The sequence below is a fragment of the Heloderma suspectum genome, chromosome 1 (genome assembly GCF_057233095.1).
Source record: "Heloderma suspectum isolate Gila_16-S chromosome 1, 16-S_ref, whole genome shotgun sequence".
In the NCBI taxonomy this organism is placed as follows: domain Eukaryota; kingdom Metazoa; phylum Chordata; class Lepidosauria; order Squamata; family Helodermatidae; genus Heloderma; species Heloderma suspectum.
This window is the reverse complement of record NC_139458.1, coordinates 402965186-402982936: the sequence shown is the minus strand read 5'-3', so window position 1 is coordinate 402982936 and position 17751 is coordinate 402965186. Positions and strand designations below refer to the sequence as shown.

Here is a 17751-nt window from a genome sequence, read left to right as displayed (position 1 = left end):
CTTGCTTAGAAAGCCAGTCCTGTTGTGTTTGGTGGATCTTATTCCTGGGTAAGTGTGACTAGGATTGCAGCTTTAATTACCTTACCTTTCTTCCATGCATAATAGTTACCTGTATATCAACTGTTCCTAAGGGATGGGCAACTGATTGCTAAACTGGTAGGTGGTGAATATAGGAAAGGTGCCTGCTGAAGCTATTTATAGGGGATTCTCAAGACAAGATTCTCAGGATTGGAACTACATCAAAGAACTTGGTCATAGTATTAGCCTGTTCAGAAAGGAACTCCTTTTTCACTTCTCTTTTAAGGATTTCCAACAGAGTGTGACAGTGGTGCTACTCCAAGATGAACACACCTTAATCTCAGCAGGGGCAGTTGATGGGTAAGGAGGCAATTCTTGCATTAGTTCAACAGACTGTTCTTGACTCCTCTGTCCCAACTGCTCCAGTTCTCCCCAGGGTGTCCTCTGCCGCAGGGATATAGACGTCTTGAAAAGAATAAAAGGCGAACTTTAGGATAACATGATTTTGCTGAATGAATATGACCCTCCTACTTGGGGGCTTACATCTTTACTTTAAAGCAGGGGTGGATAGAAGGTAGATCAGGATTGACTGGTAGATTTGTGGGCAATTTGGAGTAGATTGGCAAGGGGTGAAAGGACTTGTGAGCGTGGTTCTGTACTGATCACAAATTCCTGGGCCAAGCATGTGCTTGGAGACATGCTGTTCCTTAATTCTTAGCCTATATCCACACACCTGAACTAGTATTTCGCACCAGCCTCTGGTTGGTGGATCTCAGGGTTCTAGTAAAACAGATGGTAGATTCTGTATGCCCACTCCTGCTTTAAAGCATGCAATGAATAGTACATAAATAAATTAAATGAATGAATATTTATTTCATAAATAAATCCTTGCAGAAGTATCTAAAGGTGAATCTCATATGTCTAAATTAAGTAGACATGGTCTGTCCACTGACTATATAGAGGGTTGCATTCTCCTTGGTGTGTATATATCAGGGGTGGGGGGGTGGTACATTACAATTGAGAATGGACAATGGTATGCAATTTTGAGAAGTTCTGTCTCTTGAATTGTAGCGTAATCAAAGTATGGGACCTCCGCAAGAACTACACTACATATCGCCAGGATCCAGTGCCATCCAGGTCTTTCAGCTACCCTGGGAACAGCACTCGTAAACTTGGTATGATGAAACAGTGTTTTCAAGAAGGAAGGAAACCAATGTTTTTTATTTGTTATTTTGTAACTGCCTTTATTTGCTACAAAACCATCAAGGTGGTGCACAACAATTTAAAACAATAAACCCATAAGACAGTTTAAAAAAAATTTAAACAGTAAAACATTAAAGCATTAAAACTACTTAATTTAAAAGGCTACGTTTAAAAGATGTGTCTTACCACCCTTTTTGAAAGCCAAGAGAGTGGGGGCCAATCATAGTTCTTGGGGGAGCACACTCCACAGTTCAGGTGCAACACAAGCGAAAGCCCTTTCATGCCTGACAGACTCTGCAGGTGATGGTGCCCTCAGCTGGGTAACTCCTGCAGATCTTAATAACTGGGCAGGTTCATAAGGCGTAATGTCCTTCCAAAACAGAGCAGCAAGTCTTCCTTTGCTTTCCCTCTGCCCCTTAAATAATACATGCTTTACGTTGCTACATTAGCATTGCACTTTTGGTTGATGCTGATTATCTGGATCTGTTTTTATCTAGTTTCAGACTTTGTTTATGACACAGAACCTGCTTTAGTTGTCCTGACTGATAACCTGCTTTGAAAGAAGGGCAGAGAGTGTGATTCTGCTAATTCTCCTGGATTTCTCAGTGGCATTCTGTATCATCAGTTGTGGTGGCCTTCTGGACAGGCTCGCTGCACTGAGGCTTTAAGAGCTCAGTACTGGTTCAGTGATTCCATTGCTACCTGGAGGTCTGATACCAGAAGATGGTGTTCGCCTGTTTGGGGGATACTGCTTGGCTCTGTGGCATTTATGCTATGAGGTTCAGCAGGGTTCCATCTTGGCCACTACGCATTTCAACATTGACATGAAGACGCTGAGTGAGATCATTGGGATATTTGGAGCGTGATATTATCAATATGCTGATGACGCCCGACTACTCCTTTACATCTGATTCAGTTGAGGGGATGATTTAGCGTCAGTAATAGACTGGATGAGTGCAATTAACCTGAACCTCAATCCAGATATCATAGAGGTAGTTTGTGGGTGGTTCATATGTCTGGGTAGGTGAAGATCAACCTGTTCTGAATGGGGTTGTACTCTCTTTGCTGTCTAGGTATGTTCCTTGAATCAGCTTTATGTGTCTCTGTGGTCTTCTACAAGTTCATGCTGATGCACCAGTTGAGACACCTGGAATGGGATAGCTTGGCCACATGGAAGGTTACCAGAGCACAGATTAGACTGCTCTCATGCATTGTGCGTGGGGCCATCTCTGAAGACTGTCCGGAAACTGCAGTTAGTTCAAAATACAGATTCTTGGCTGCTAACTGGAGCTGGGTGCTGGGGATAAACATTGCCAATTGTCCTGCTTACAGTGAAAGAGACAGAGCTCCAGGGATGTAGCTAAGGTCAGTTCCAAAGGCAAGATCAGTAGGTAGTCTGAAGTCCAAACTGAGGGAGGTCCAGGGAAGAACAGTGTTAGGGGAAATGCCAGGCAGGAGCCTGGGAGCTGGTGCATAGAAGTTGTTCAACACGTCATGCATTGAACAGAAGGTTCTTAAGCCTGAGCCTTCAGAGCCCCACCCAGAGCTCAGCTGCAGGCCACCAGTGTCACCTGAAGCCTTGACCACAAGTATACCTTTACTTTTGAAGAGTCCTTCTGCAAGTAGTAGCCAGCCGAGCCTGCACCTTTTATGCACCTGCACTCCCTGGAGCTAGGCTGCTGCTCACTGTCTCCCTCCGAGTCCCAGAGGGTACTAAGTGTGTCTTAAGGGGAAGGTGCGGCAGCCATCTTCTCTAAGGGCCCAGAATCCCTCTTCTCTGCCGCAGGATCCCTCAGCATAGGCACCTCCTCTGTAATGTGTGATGCAGAGGATGCCAGAGGGAGCATGACACCAGTGCTAAAACAACTGCACTGGCCCTGGTCCTGGTCCCTTTCTTGGCACAACTCAAAGGGTTTGCCTTTTTTAAAGCCCTACACAGCTTGGGACCAGGAGACCGACAGGACTGCCTACTCTATCACCCATCATGAGCCTGCCTATAATCCTGGGTCACTTTTTGAGCATCCCACCCCCCATATGAGATGATGAGATGGGTGGCGACTGGAGAAAGGCCTTCCTTGTTGGAGTGCTGTCCTAGGGAGGGTTGCCTGTTGCCAACACTGTCTCTCTGGTGCCAGCCGGGCAAGGACCTTTCAATCTTCCCAGGTTTTTAATTCTTACCCGATAGTGAAGCCCATTTAGTTGCTTCTTTTGTCTTGCTGTTTGTCTTTTTTAAGATCTGTTTTATATTGTTTTCTTTATGATTTACACAAGCTGTCATACAAATGTTTTTTACCTTGAAGGGGAGGGGAGGTTTGTACTCCTCAAATAAAATTTAAAGTCATATTCCCTTCTTCAAAATCTTGAGAGACTATCTGACTAGATATGTTTGTTGCTGAACTTCAGATGCTCCCTCTAATAGCAAACACAGCAGTGAATGCCAAAATGGTGCCACTGAGAAACAAGAATGGCAAGGTATCAGCATGCTTGGGGGAACCACCAAGGTTTGGAGAAGTACAAAAAAAAACCTTTACGAGGGAGAAAAGCCCCCCAGACAGCACAATGAAGACTGAACTTGCTCACAGGCCAGAGAGTGCCAAGTACTTGTTGTGAGGGAAAAATTGAAAACCAGGGGAGAGGAGGAATGGAGTATTCGGGGAGAGGCATGGCTGGCTGGCTGGCTAGAACACTCCCTCTAAACATTTCCATAGATTTCTGATGAGGCGGCTTGCTTATGTCACTTTTTAAATACAGAATCTTCTCTCTTCTAGGCTATTCCAGTCTTGTTTTGGACTCCACTGGTACCAGCCTCTTTGCTAATTGTACTGATGACTATATATACATGTTCAGCCTGCCGAGTCTGAAGAATACTCCAGGTGCGAATGGTATTGTCGGTAAATAGTTATCCATAGAACTAGGTACTTATTAAGCTTAGGAGGACATAGCACATATATTATGTTTGTACTTCACCTGACTGCACAATCCTAGGCATGTTTCCTGGGAAAGAAGCTGCACTGTGCTCAGTGAGGCTTACTCCAAGGTAAGTGTGCATAGGATTGCAGCCTGGCTCAGGTAATACATTATATAAATATCTGTATCTGGTGAGCCCCTTTTGGTGATAGGGTAGAAGCTTTCAATCTTCACAGTTCTCTTCTTCAGATGCTATTTGCCTTCAGATGGATGAGCTCATGCACAACAGAGAAAGCCTAGCTTTTAGTTTAAATGCTTAGCATCTTAATCCTAAATACATTTGCTTGGGAGAGAAGAAAACTTTTATACATAAGCTTGTGTGTGACACAATATGGCTTAGATGTTGCTGCAGCATAACATCACTACCTAAATTTGCCTAGAAGGAACGCCCACTTTCTACATAAAATCCATACTTCCAGGTGTGTGTTAGACTATTATGATAAGCCTTCTGCTCATCCAGAGAGTATCTCCTTGTAATGGGTATTACATTATTAGCTAAAACCCCATGAAATGTATTTCTGAATTACTATGTGTGAAGGTTCAGTTCCATACTAGCTTATGATCAATATGCTGGATCAAACCAAAGGTTGACCTTGTCCAGCACTCTGTTGCCACAGTGGCTCAGCAGATGCCTATGGAAGACCAGAAGCAGGACATGACCATACTGCCTCTAATACCGGAGGTAATATATATAGCCTTATCCCCCAGAAGTTGCCTAGCCCCCTTTTAAAGCTGCCCAAACAGGTGGAAATTACTAGTAGCTAATTCCAAAGTTTAACTCTGCACTGTGTGAAGAGATTAGAATGTTTTCCCCATCTGCTACCTTGTTTAGTCATTGGGCTTTCTTCAGAATCTCTTGTCAGGCCACCAGAGAGCAGCAAATACTGAAAGGCTGGCTTAAATAAATTTGAAAAGAGCAGGTGCTGCCAGCTTTCTCTTTTGTACTTCCCCCGACTGAAATCTCTCTTTCTAGAATGTAATTATTTCTCCTCCCTATTTTGGAGGAAATGGGGTCAAAGAAAAACTTTGGATGGAAAACGTGTCTACTTTCTACCCATCTGAGCTCATACCGTATCCTGTACATTTAAATCAAAATTGGAAAGGGCCAATAGGTTGGTTGGGGTATTTCCAAGGCAATTTAATAAAATCTTCAAAGCATTGATTGCAGCCTTATCCTGAGCCTGAAATCCACAGCTGAAATACATTTTGGAATACATTTAGGAGATTGTGCAAAATTGTATATTTCTGACTGTGAAAGCAGCATTGCTTTGGTAGCATTTGGGGTACTTTTGGCTGGGAACTGGGGTGGGAGAAGCCAGTGGAAGGAAAGCATAGTGGCTGCTGTCATTTGGGGAGCTAAAGGAAGGAGGCAGGAAAGTGTAATGGGTTGGACTACAACTCCCATCATCCACATGCAGCATGGCTGGGCTGATGGGTGCTGTAGTCCAATGCATCTAGGGGGCATCAGGCTGGGGAAGGCTGGTGTGGAAAACTTTGCAAGACACTGGAAAATGTTGGCTTGCTCTTTGCTGCCAGCTACGGAGGTTATGTAGTTGTTGAGTCCTAGTGTCTGATCAGTCATCCTGTCTGGCAACAGGTGCTTCATCTTGGCTTTCTTCCTTTCTCTCAGTAGCTTTTTTCTTCTTTGCTTTAAATCTCCATTTTCTCTCTGCCATTCTGTCTGGCCAAATAGATGGTGGCACATGGTGCAGCGCAGTCCTACTTAACAGTGTACGATCAACACTTTTAAAAACGTTATGTAATAGTCTTGGGAACCACCCCTCAGAAGTTACTAGCCTACCCACACCTACCTATCTTAGTCATTGGTGCTGGAAAGCGTTTTTATAAAGTAGATCAGGTTTTGTAAACCTTCTCTTCCTAGTTGCTGGGAGGCAATTCTTAAGATGAGAGGCTTTATTTGTAACCGTAAATGTTCAAGCTGAGGGCCTTGGATCTATCACCCGACTCCAGCAAACAGAAGAGCACCTTGACATTTAGGGCCCAGTTGCTGGACAGAGGGAAAGTGATCCGAGTCTGCCTACCTTAACCCAGCACAAAGAACCATCTTAATTGCTTGGACTGGTGGCAAGAAGAGTAGAGAGCAGGACGTCTGTACACCTGGGGTTTGAAAAGGATGAATGGGCAGTTCTTTGTTAAAGCTTATAAAATGGCGGCACAATATGCCTGCTGAAATTCACTTACCAAAGAGAACTCTAGAATCCTGCTTCCTTTAGCATGATAAAAATCAGCTCTTGCTACAGGTTACAGTGTTGACATCTACAAGAAAGGGTATGCTGCAGCCAGTTTCTCTATCAGGACTGATTGATGGAGGCCCTCTGTAACATTCTGTGCTGAGTCTAGGAATGTGCCCTTTCTACCTCCACGGTCAACCCAGAGGGCTCTGCATCTGCACGTAATTCTCCCTGTTAGTGACAGGCGCTTCCAGTTCTTGACATACCAGGAGCTGCAGCTCTTTGGGACTGTAGTTCCAAGGCGTAATAGATCAGGTTAGGCATTGCAGAGTCCTTAAAAATAGCCCCATGGCCCATGTCACTGAACCAGTGCACATCCTCTTTAAGAAATAAGATACTGGCTGCAGGAAATGAGAGGGGCAGTGGCTTCCCTGTCAGATACTGAAGCTTCAGTGTCTTGCCTTAGAAGTGCTGAATTCTAAAAGATTTAAGGAGGTTGCCATAACTGGTGGAACTTGGAGACTGAGAAGCAAACCAAAACAGTGCTCCAGGGAAGATAAAGCAGCCTACCAGAGAGAAAGGAAGAGTGAGTAGAATTTATTTTATTGTAATTACGGATTTTTCATATGGCACCCTGGGATCCTTTGAAGAGTATGGCATATAAATCCTTAAATAAGGAACTTTTATTCATTTTTACCATATACTGCTGGCAAAATCTTAAACTCTTGGAAACCCAGGTTAGTAGAAGAGCCTGCTGGGCCATGCAGGAAGTTATTGGTTCCTCTGTACAGCAGCACATTCACTTGGCACAAGTAGATCCCAATCCATATGATCAGCATGTAGGCACAAGATGTGAAATCTGGACTCTTTGGAAGAAGCCGGCTCAATTACAACACACACACACACACACAAATTGCTAGTATTCATTATGGTCAGACATTTGGGACTGCTTTGTGGTGGTTGCTTGCTGTTGGCCTGAAAAGTGAATGGGGCATTGACAGAGTTTCCTAGTGGCAAGTTCTGCTTCCATATGCTAGGTAAGCTTTCTTTTGATTCTGTACGCCCTCCTCCAGCCCTGTGAATCCCATGCCCCTCCGCTCTGAAATGGAGATGAGTTTCAAAAACTTTGGACTGAACTTCCACTTCGTGCTTCTCATATGTAGGAAAACTGAAGGAAGCTGCCTGAATTGAAACAAGTTTCTTAACGATTTCACATATTGCTTAATTGTGTGCAGCTGTTTCCAAACTAGGCCAGTTTCTACTACTGTCTGTCTTGAGAGGTCTCTGTTTCAATCTTCTTAATGCTAGAAAGCATCATGAAGGATAGAGGAAAGACTGTGTGGTAATATCTGAAGCATTTTCTTTTTATTTCTACTCTTACTTTAAAGGCATATTTCCTCAGTGTGCAAGAGAGTATTACATGAATCAGTACATGCTTCTCCAAAATGATCAGGCTGTCAAAAGATGGAAGCCCTATTTGGGTATTAGTAGCTCATAGGGCTGCACTCGCTGGTCCCAAATCGCTGCTGGCCTGACCCCACCACAGTCTGTGCATTGCTTGGGAAGATGTGAAGTAGGGAACCTATGCATGTAGGTCACCTTGAGCCCCAGCACGTGGACTGCAGTGGGGCCAGGCCATTGAGGACGCAATGTAGGGGGAAGCAGGGGGCACAACTGCAGGACTGGGGACAGAGAGCGCGTGTGCGCACCCGTTCTCATTCCTCACACAATAGTAATTACGTGAAGGGAAAAGGCCTGAAGGGGGCTAGAGAAAATACTGTGTTTCCCTCATATTCCTTCCATCCCCAATATTCCAGTCTGCTATTACTTCCATGCCCTCACTCAATCCCAGTCCTTGCCCAAAGGTGCCAAATTCTGTTTAAAAGGGTATCCTGAAAAAGGAATAGGTTCCTGGGAAATCTTGAGTATAGGGACTGGAAAGTTTATGGCACAGTCTATGGATTGGGCTGGGTGAAAAAATTGTTGGGTTCTCAGGCTAATGTGAACTTACAAATTCACACTTCCTGAACCTAAACATGAACTGTAACACAGCTGACCATTGATATCCATACATTTCCAAAGTTTGCGATGCAGTTTGCAAAATAAATGCAGCATCCTGTTTTGTGGTTCCTTGAGGCTCGCAGGGACAACTATTAACATCTGATGGCAGTTTGAACAAGGCAAGAAGAAAATAGGGCCTTGGATAGTTCCAAGTGGGTCCTGCTGGCTGGACTTTTCTCCTACTAGGACAATAGGAAGTTATTGTGTCAGCAGGGAGCTAAAGCTAACTGAAGCCTTATGTAGGCTGACAACACCTGTAGTGTGGCTAGCTCCACCCCTCCTGGAGGAGCTGACTGTACTGTTAAAGGGTTCTTTCCTGATTGTTGTAGCCTGAGACTTCTGCAGGCTGAGGAGATAAGAGATTCTGCTGGGGTCTCATCCTTTGAGCCAGAGGTCAATGGCAGGGCTGTGTCCTCTGGCTAGGAGGACCCTAAATAAGGCAAAAAATGTACACACAAATGTACACATTTTAAAAATGTATCTTTCAAAAAACGTATGGAAATCCATATACACTTTTGGGAAAGTCAACATCCAGTGTGGAAATGAGATGGAACAAACTTAAAAGTGAAAAAATGAGAGCCCGAGTGAATTTGAGCTTGACAGATTTGCCCATCTGTATCTGTGACCAGACCTAACTGTGCTAGAGCAATGTGACAGTCTTATAGCTTGCGAAGTTTTGCTTTCTTGTGACTGCTTTAACTCTGCTTGCCCACTGCCTTTAGACTTTCTACTGCACCCTATAAGGTAGCAATTGCTCCTCGTAGCTAGTGGAAGAAGCCCTGGGCCCTAGAGCAAAAGAAACACACCTAAACTATTTGATCTTGAGAGTGTGTGAACAGGCAGGAAACACCTGCATTATTGGCCTCCTGTGTTGCATAACACTTGTGTGTTTTTTCTTCTGCTTTGTTTTTGTTTTTTTTTATTGGATCCCAGTGTCCATTTTCAGTGGACATCAAAACTCCAGTTTCTATGTCAAATCCAGCATCAGTCCAGACGACCAGTTCTTGGTCAGTGGCTCGAGTGACCATAGTGCCTACATCTGGAAGGTAAGCAGCCGAAATCCCTGTGACTGGTCTGCCCCCCAATGCTGCTGTGTTCTCTTCCTGTTCACTGCGTGCAGAAAAGGTTGAGACGGGGGGGGGGGGTCATAGAGCATCACTGGGGAGTGCTCCTCTCATGGTGTGCCCAGAGTATGCAGCTGTCAAGCCTGAATGCAGGCCCTGATATAAAACAGAACTAACTTCCTGCCTCCACCTTCTCTCGTTGCTCCTGCTTATTTCAAGTTGCTGATTTTAATCTGGTTTTAGTGGGTGTTTAAAAATCTCTTTTCAGTCCTGTTTATTCAGCCAGCTACAACAAGCAGAAAGTTCTTGCTTCATATTTTAACGGCAGTCCGCATTAACCAGAGTCTAATGGTTTAATTGTTTTGATTCTTTTTTTTTTTCCTGCCCTGGCACTTTCCCCACTTTATAAGCTCTTGCATCAGACTTGTGTCTCCCTCCTCCCCCTACTCCACCCCTGGGCTGCTTATTTTCAGGAGTTAAGACCTCTGCATTATTACAACAGCTCAGCCAGAGCCTTCAGCAAAATTCCCAAGTACCAGCTGGCAGCTGAGAAGCTTAGTTGGCATGTTGAGCTGGTGTGTGGAGAAATGCAAATATGGGTTCTTTTTGTATTATTTCTCCACCCAAATATACATTTGTTTAGATGTTTCAGGCTACCATCCAGTGTAAAACAAGCCGAACAAAATGTCTTCTGCTAAATAAAATGTCTGCAACAAAACAAATAATCCGATATATTCATCTGAACAAGGAAGGATGGATTTGTGTAATTCTAGAGCAGCCTCATCTTCTTCCTCCACCTGCTTCTGCTGACTTGGTGCGCACTATGCATAACGAGATGGGCGCTCTCTTAAATGTTTTGATGGAAAATTAAGGAAGTGGGTGGTCTCTCCAGGTATGCAATTACCAGGCTGCGTAGGGCTGCCTTAAATCTTGTGTGCTAAACTCTGAAATGCTATTGCTTGGATTAGTTCATCTCTTTGCTACCAAAATGTGTATACTCCTTCCCACCACAGCGCTTCATGCCACTAATGCTTCAAATTGGGGGGGGGGGGAGCTGTGAATGTATCACATTCAGGATAAAGCATGAGCTATGAATTGCTCTGTGCTAACTTCTGCACAATTTTTCTTTTGAGCAGAAAAGTTGAAACCATAGGGTTGGAAAGGACAGAAAGGTATCTATTCAAATCTCCACCTTCCAATCCCTCTCCCCACTCCAGTTCAGATCAGTGTGCCATAAGCAGAGAACAGGCACACAGCTGAAAGGAAGAGCAAGTAGCTGAAGGCAAGTCCAGCAAGAGCACCCAGCCTCACACCGCAAAGAGATAACAGAAGTGTGCGTGTCTTGATGTGTATTTATTTTAAGTGTCTGTGCTTTATTGTTTTCTTTAACCCCTTATACTTCTGAATTCAGTCCCTTAGTTGGACAAGGCAATACATCTGTCTCATGCTCTTTCTTTTGGCATTATCTATTAGTTCTGATGGTTCTATGCTACCTCCAGTATCAGAGACAGTATGCCTCTGTATACCAGTTGCTGGGGAACATGGGTAGGAAGGTGATGTTGCTTGTAGGTTTCCTGCGGGCAGCTGGTTGGCCGCTGTATGAACAGAACACTGGGCTAGTTTGGTCTGATGCAGCATGGCTCTTATGTTCTTAAAGCTGTGGAAATGAATTCATTAGTTTAACTATGTGCTATGTGAAGAAGTACTTCTATATGTCCAATCTCCCATCATTCAACTTCATTGGATGATCTCGGGTTTTAGTATTTGGAGAGACTGAGAAAATCTCCCTATCCACATTCTCCACATCATGCATAATTTTATACATCTCTATCATGTCCCCCTTTACTTGCCATTTTTCTACGCAGAAAACCCTAGTGTTGCAACCTTTCCCTCTAGTGCTCCAGCTCCCTGATAATTTTGGTTGCCATTTTTCACATCTCTTCCCACTCTACAGGATCCTTTTTAAGATGCAGTGACCAGAACAGCACACAGAAGTTCAAGTGTGGTTGCACCATAGATGTGTATAAAGGCATTATGATACAAAAGCAGTTTTCAGTCCCTTTCATAACTTTTCTCCCTGACATGGAATTTGCTTTTTCCACCACTGCTGCACACTAGGTTGACATTTTCATTGCTCTATCCACCACAGCCCCAAGCTCCCTTCCCTAGTCAGTCACCGCCAGTTCAGATCCCAGCAGCATATATGTGAAGTCTGGGCCAAATCCCCTATGTGCATCACTTTACACTGAAATTGAACCACATTTGCCATTTTAATGCTTGTTCATGCAGTTTGGAGAGATTCTTGTGGAGCTCTTCACGTTCTTTTTGTTTTTACTACCCTAAAATAAAACCATGATGTCATTGGCAAACTTGGCTAACTCACTGCTTACTCCTAATTACAATTAATTAATAAACAAGTTTAAAAGTACTGGTCCCAATACAGGTTCTTCTGGGACCCCATTGCGAGCACTGTCTATTCATTCCTTCATCCTGCTTCCTATGCTTTAACGAGCTACTGATCCATAAAATGACTTGTCATCTTATCCCATGTCTGCAAAATTTGCTCAAGAGCTTTTGGCCAGGGACTTTGTGAAAAGCGTTTTGACAGTCCAAGAATACTGTGCCTCATGATGGGGAAGAATTTCATTCCGTTTGTATTTTCCTAAGAAATGACCAAGTTTGCAGTTCCCAAATCAATATACAAACTGTAACGCACTTGTCCTTTGATATTTGCGCTTCCCAGAATGTGCCACTTGTGCCACTGTTCACGTACCACTTGTTGCGCACATGTAAGAAGAGCCCTGCTGGATCAGGCCAAAAGGCATAATAAGCCCAGCATTCCAAAAGACTGATTGCTTGTTAGGAGGGAAAGAAAGAAGGCAACTGTTGGAGGTGTCATCTTGGGCCATGCTCAGGTATTGAGCGTAGGGCCTACCACTCTTAAAACGGCCTTTTCAGTATATGAGTCAGTTCTGTTGTTAGTGCAAACCTGTTTCCATTCAGGGATGGGCTTTTCTGGACAGGAATATCTGGGTTGGATCCAATGCTAGCCATCCGCCAATGGAATGGAAACTGCTGGCAGAACGGATTTTCTTGCACCCCTCCCAAATCTGCACCAGAGATTTAGGAGGCCTTCTGGAGCAGATGAGCATTAGGATATCAGAGCAATGGATATGTTCATGGATGCTTGTTGCCTCTGAACACTTGGGATTGTGACTAGATTGCTCAAGGCATTTTTACTCCTCCTGAATCTAGACCCAACAAAAAATACGTTCTTTTGACTGTTCTCATTAATAAAGAATTAAGATTTCTTGTTGCCCAAAGTGAAGGGGAAATCTGCTAAATGTAAACAAAGGTATTTTCCCTTCAAAGTGCTTTAGCTGTCCCCTGTAATAGGGCTCTGGTTTCCATGGCATTGCCTGCTTTAGCAAAGAGGTTTGATTTTGAACAGGATGCTTAAAAAACATGTAGGCAAGAAGCTGACCTAAACAGGGCGGGAGAAACTCCTCTTAAAATGAGCTGACCTCCTTAAACCAATCTTTGGTATTTTGCTTAAGAGCTTTTATATATATCTTTCAAACTGCCAGAACCAGCTTCTGAAAAAGAACTAGATCAGGAAAAGTGGTGCATCCTTTCTCACCTTCATGTCTTTCATACATCCTTGTGAGCTTCGTTTGCATACATGGTAAAGAATCTATTAAGTTCGCTTAGTCATCAGTGCAAATCCCCATCAAATATCACATTACTAACAGTGACTCATAGCTTCAGGAAGTAGAGCTGACTGAAAAATAGAAGTGAGTATCTGAGATGCTGCTGCTTGAGGTTAGCTGAGGTTGTACCCTACTCCTTAGGGGCCTAGTGATTCGGCGTGGGTGGAGTGGCACTTGGCTGCTTGCTCTCTCACCTGCACCATTTCTAGATGCGGTTTCTGGCTATTGGGGCTCAGTCAGTACAAAGAGTTTGCAGGACTCAAGCCTAGAGGATTGTGTCCAGGTAGGTCTTCTGAACACGTGTCACCCCTGTCGTGCTTTCAGGACAGAGTGTGCAAGGTCCAGGAAGAGGAGACCCCATGCCACACCTTCACTCCGCTTTTCATTCCCCTTTAGGGAGAAGATCTAGAAGAAACAAGGTTTAATGCCAGCTCTCGTATGTTCTGATTCATAAAAGGGCTGGCCTAGCAGCAGCAAAGGATATCTTAGCCTAGTCAGCCAAATGCTGCTTGCTTCTGGAGCTCTGCTACACAAAATGCATGTTGCTTTCTGTTATGTGTGGAATTGCAGTCAGCGAACCTAGCTGCAGGGCCCATTGGGTCTTCTGAATGCACTGCATGCAAACAGAGCAGGCTGTCAAAGAATGGAAAGAGCAAATTCCATGTTAGGCAGAATTAGAGAATGCATGGGGGGGAACTGCCAACACCACAGTGTCCTTATACAAGTCTATTGTGGGACCATACTTTGTACAGGTCTGGTCACCGTACCTAAAAGATATTGTAGAGTTAGAAGTAGTATAGAAGGGCCACTAAAATGATGAAGAAGCTGGAGCAATTCCCTTATGAGGAAAGGTACAGCGTCTGGGGCTGTTTAGCTAGGAGAGAAGTCGACTGAGGGAAGACATGCGAGAGGTGTACAAAATTATACATGGTGTGGAGAAAATAGATAGACATTTTTCTCATATTGCTAGAACCCAGGGTCATCAAATGGAGCTTATTGGTGGGAGAGTCAGGACAGATAAAAGGAAGTGCTTTTTCACATAGGGAATAGTTAAACTATGGAATTTGTTACCACAAGATGTACTGAAGGCCACCAATTTGGAGGCTTTAAAGGGCTATTGGACAAATTTGTGGAGAATATGGCAACTAGCCCTGATGACTGTATGCTACCTCCAGTATCAAAGGCAGCATGCCTATGTTCACCAGTTGCTGGGGAACATGAGCACTTGGTCTGATCCAGCATGGCTCGTCTTATGTTCTTACGGTGTCGGCTTGCCCTTTTAAGAAGCTAAGACTGCAATCCTATGTACACTTACCTGGGGGTGAGTCTCATTGAACTCAGTGGATCTGATGTTTGAGTAGACATGCATGGGAGTTGGCCGTAATTCTTATTTACAGAGACTGTATATGGAGGTGTGTGTGTGTGTTTTTTGCATTCACAGCATGCAACTTGAAATCGAATAACATAATTGGGTCTTCCAAAGGACCTTAGCTTTATCTATCACAGCAAATTCTGATGCCCCATAGTTTTGAAGAAATAGTTGAAAATGTGCTGGCGGATCAGCTGACAGAAAGGCTGGCATATTGGGTTTGGGGGGCAAAATCTTGCACAGTGTAACTCCCTGTGCCTATATGGCCCAGTTAATAGTCTGAAGGTACATGTTACATTCTGAAGCCCTGTAAGCTCTCTGGATGGGAGCCAACCTGGGAACCAGAGGTAAGCCACTCTGAGCTCATTGGAGTTGGAGCAAGGTGCGTAAGTATGACTGAAAAATCAGTACTGCTCTCTTCTCTCTGCCCAACAACCTCATTCCTTCCTTTTGTCTTTGACTGTTGCCACTCCAAATAATTCTGAATTATTTGAAAATGGAAATACTGCACTTGAAGCAAATTATGCAAAGCTGCATTATTTTGCAGATTATTGACTGCAAAATGGAAGACTTCTGGGTGCAGAATCTTGGGCTTATGTAGTGCAGGTTTTGCCCAGCGTTTGTTTTTGTTTGGTTTTCCCTGTTTTTTAGATGGTAAATAATACAATCTCATATGGATTTTATACATATTTCCTTGTATATTCATTCACAGTATTACTCCAATCAGTAGAGAATTGCTTACATTGCCTCATAATGTTACATAGCCTTTCCTCCTTGCAATGTTCTCAATGCTTTGTCCTGTGCTTTATTTTTCCAAAACATAACAAAAATAGACCACTTTTCAATGAAACCTTTGTTTCCTTCTTTACTCTCTCTAATTCTAATAATATTTGTGAGTTTCAGCATAAATACCAATTCCCAGAACTGGGATATGCCCAGCATTTGTATGCATTTTTCCCATACTTCATTGTCTGCACTCTTAAATTCTTCCCTATTATTTTTCTTGGGGAAATTTTTTGTTTAGAAATTCAGGCCAGGGCTGTTATCAAAGAATACTAGGTGTGCCTTTTGTAAGGGAGCCCTGAGTCTGAAGAACTAGGCTAATGATGCCCAACTTCCTTCATATAGCAAGGACCTTTCTGTGTGCTGTGATTCTTCAAGAAGGCCAGAGGGGTGGGGGAGGACAGAATATGGTATTGCATGAAAAATTCACGATTTTGAGAATATTGCCTGTTAATGTTTTTTAAAAGCAAGTTCTTAGGCTTTATTGCTGCCAAGAAGTTCTTGAGAGTATAGTAGCAATGGCTGCTGAAATCTCAGAAACCAAGGTGGTGGTAGCAGCTAAATAATATTTTCAGTGTCCTGCATAGTTCTTTGCCCTTCCCCACAAGCAGGAGCATAAATGATACAAAATAAGAGAAGGTGTGCAAATTTGCACAATTCATTTTTTTAATACAGAATTTGGATTGCTTGGCACTGGAGTCTTAATTTTTGTAACATTCTGTACACACCCTACATATAGCTTACTGACTAGCTGTGAGGTAACACCTTTTTATTTATTTCCTCAGCATATGGGTGGTTTCTACTCTTCCTTTAAACCCACCCTACATAAGAGGTGGCACTATGGTTTGGTGACCACAGAACAGGCTTCCCCATCATGGTGCCGTCCAGATGTTTTGGGCTGTAGCTTCTATCATTTTTGGCCTGTATGGCTATTAGCTGTAGGGAACAGCTAAAAGATATTTAGAGCTCCCAGACTGATGTGACCCCTTCTGTGATTACTAGAAGTCTGGATGCCCCAGGGTCCTAGCTTCCCAACTGTTCACTAGCCTTTGGGTGTCTTAAATGGGCAACCATATTTTCTGATAGCCTTTGTAATTCTTTTTTAGATATCTGAACCCCAGCTCCCTCCCATGATGCTCCATGGCCACTTGCAAGAGGTCACCTCTGTTGCCTGGTGCCCATCTGACTTCACTAAGGTTTGCGTCTGCATTTTGAATTCTGTTTTTATCTCTTCCTTTGGAAGATTCTAGAAACTCCACTAATGAAAGCCAAAATGCAACTCCTGTCTTTTGCTTTCAAAACATAGGTAACTGGCCCCACCCTTGATAGCCTTAGGCTAGCCTACCCCAGCCTGGTGCTCTCCAGGTATGTTGGACTACAACTGCATTATTCCCAGCCAGCATGGCCACTGATCATGTTGGCTGGGGATAATGGCAGTTGTACTCTAACACGTCCGGAGAGTACCAAGTTCGGGAAGGCTCCCCTAGGTCCTTGGATCCAAATGATATTTGTTGCTGACCCTCCCGTTTGGAAAATCTTGTACTACCCGGTCAGGTTCTCCTCCTTCTCACTGTCCTGTATACAGAGCAACCTATTGCAGCTCTTGTAGTATAGTGGCTAACAGCGCCATCCTATACACATCTACTCAGAAGAAAGGGCCACTGAGTTCAGCAGGACTTACTCCCACTTAAGTATGTACAAGACTGCAGCCTAAGAGTGTGAGCTGGGATGTCCTTGGTCCAAATCTTGCCTTGTCCATTCACGTGATAGCTGGCCATAGGCTAGTCACTGTCTTTCTGTCTCTCATCTGCTTTATGGAGGTAATGCTAACCAGCTTCACAGGATTGTTGTAGAGATTACTGAGAGAATGTGTGAAGCACTCTGAACACTCAACAACCACTGTATCATAGAATCATTGGGTTGGAAAGGGCCTACAAGACCATCGAGTCCAACCCCCTGCTCAGTGCAGGAAGCCTGATTCCCAGGCAGTCGCCTATCCAAGTACTAACCAGGGCTGACCCTGCTTAGCTTCCGAGATCAGTATGTCTTGCCATAGTGGGGAAGACTGTATAAATCAGCCTTCCCTAACCTGGTCTCTTCCAGATGTTTTGGACGACAACTCTCAGCGTTCCTGACTATTGGCCATGCTGCCTGGCGCTAACAGGAGCTGAAGTCCAAAACATCTGGAGGGCATTAGGCTGGGGAAGACTAAGTGCTAGGTTATACAGCCAGTGCTCTTTAAGTACCCCACTTGTCAGAGGTGAAGCAGGCGTAACCAGGGAGAGGGTATTTTCTATTACGGTTCCCGTTCATGGAACTCTCCCCAGGGAGATTCACATGACACCTAAAATTGGTATCCTCTTGGCATAAGGCAACCTCTTTTT

At 43.9% G+C, this 17751-nt stretch overlaps 1 protein-coding gene and 1 long non-coding RNA gene across 4 annotated transcripts in view; one reads left to right on the top strand and one right to left on the bottom strand.

Moving 5' to 3' along the window:
• LOC146360103 (uncharacterized) overlaps positions 1–17751 on the bottom strand; it is a 109256-nt gene that overhangs the window by 1774 nt on the left and 89731 nt on the right. Inside the window, exon 5 of the long non-coding RNA XR_014786932.1 lies at positions 352–483. This is a non-coding gene — a long non-coding RNA (uncharacterized LOC146360103). The remainder of the gene's footprint in view (positions 1–351; positions 484–17751) is intronic.
• Positions 1–17751, top strand: part of DTL (denticleless E3 ubiquitin protein ligase adapter) — a 39913-nt gene that overhangs the window by 8612 nt on the left and 13550 nt on the right. For 2 of the 3 annotated variants that reach the window (XM_084828856.1, XM_084828855.1), the window contains exons 8-12: positions 305–378; positions 1090–1193; positions 3990–4094; positions 9375–9487; positions 16474–16563. In XM_084828856.1, the coding sequence (XP_084684982.1) occupies positions 305–378; positions 1090–1193; positions 3990–4094; positions 9375–9487; positions 16474–16563 (486 nt within the window). The remainder of the gene's footprint in view (positions 1–304; positions 379–1089; positions 1194–3989; positions 4095–9374; positions 9488–16473; positions 16564–17751) is intronic. The other variant, XM_084828857.1, reaches the window with a different exon arrangement.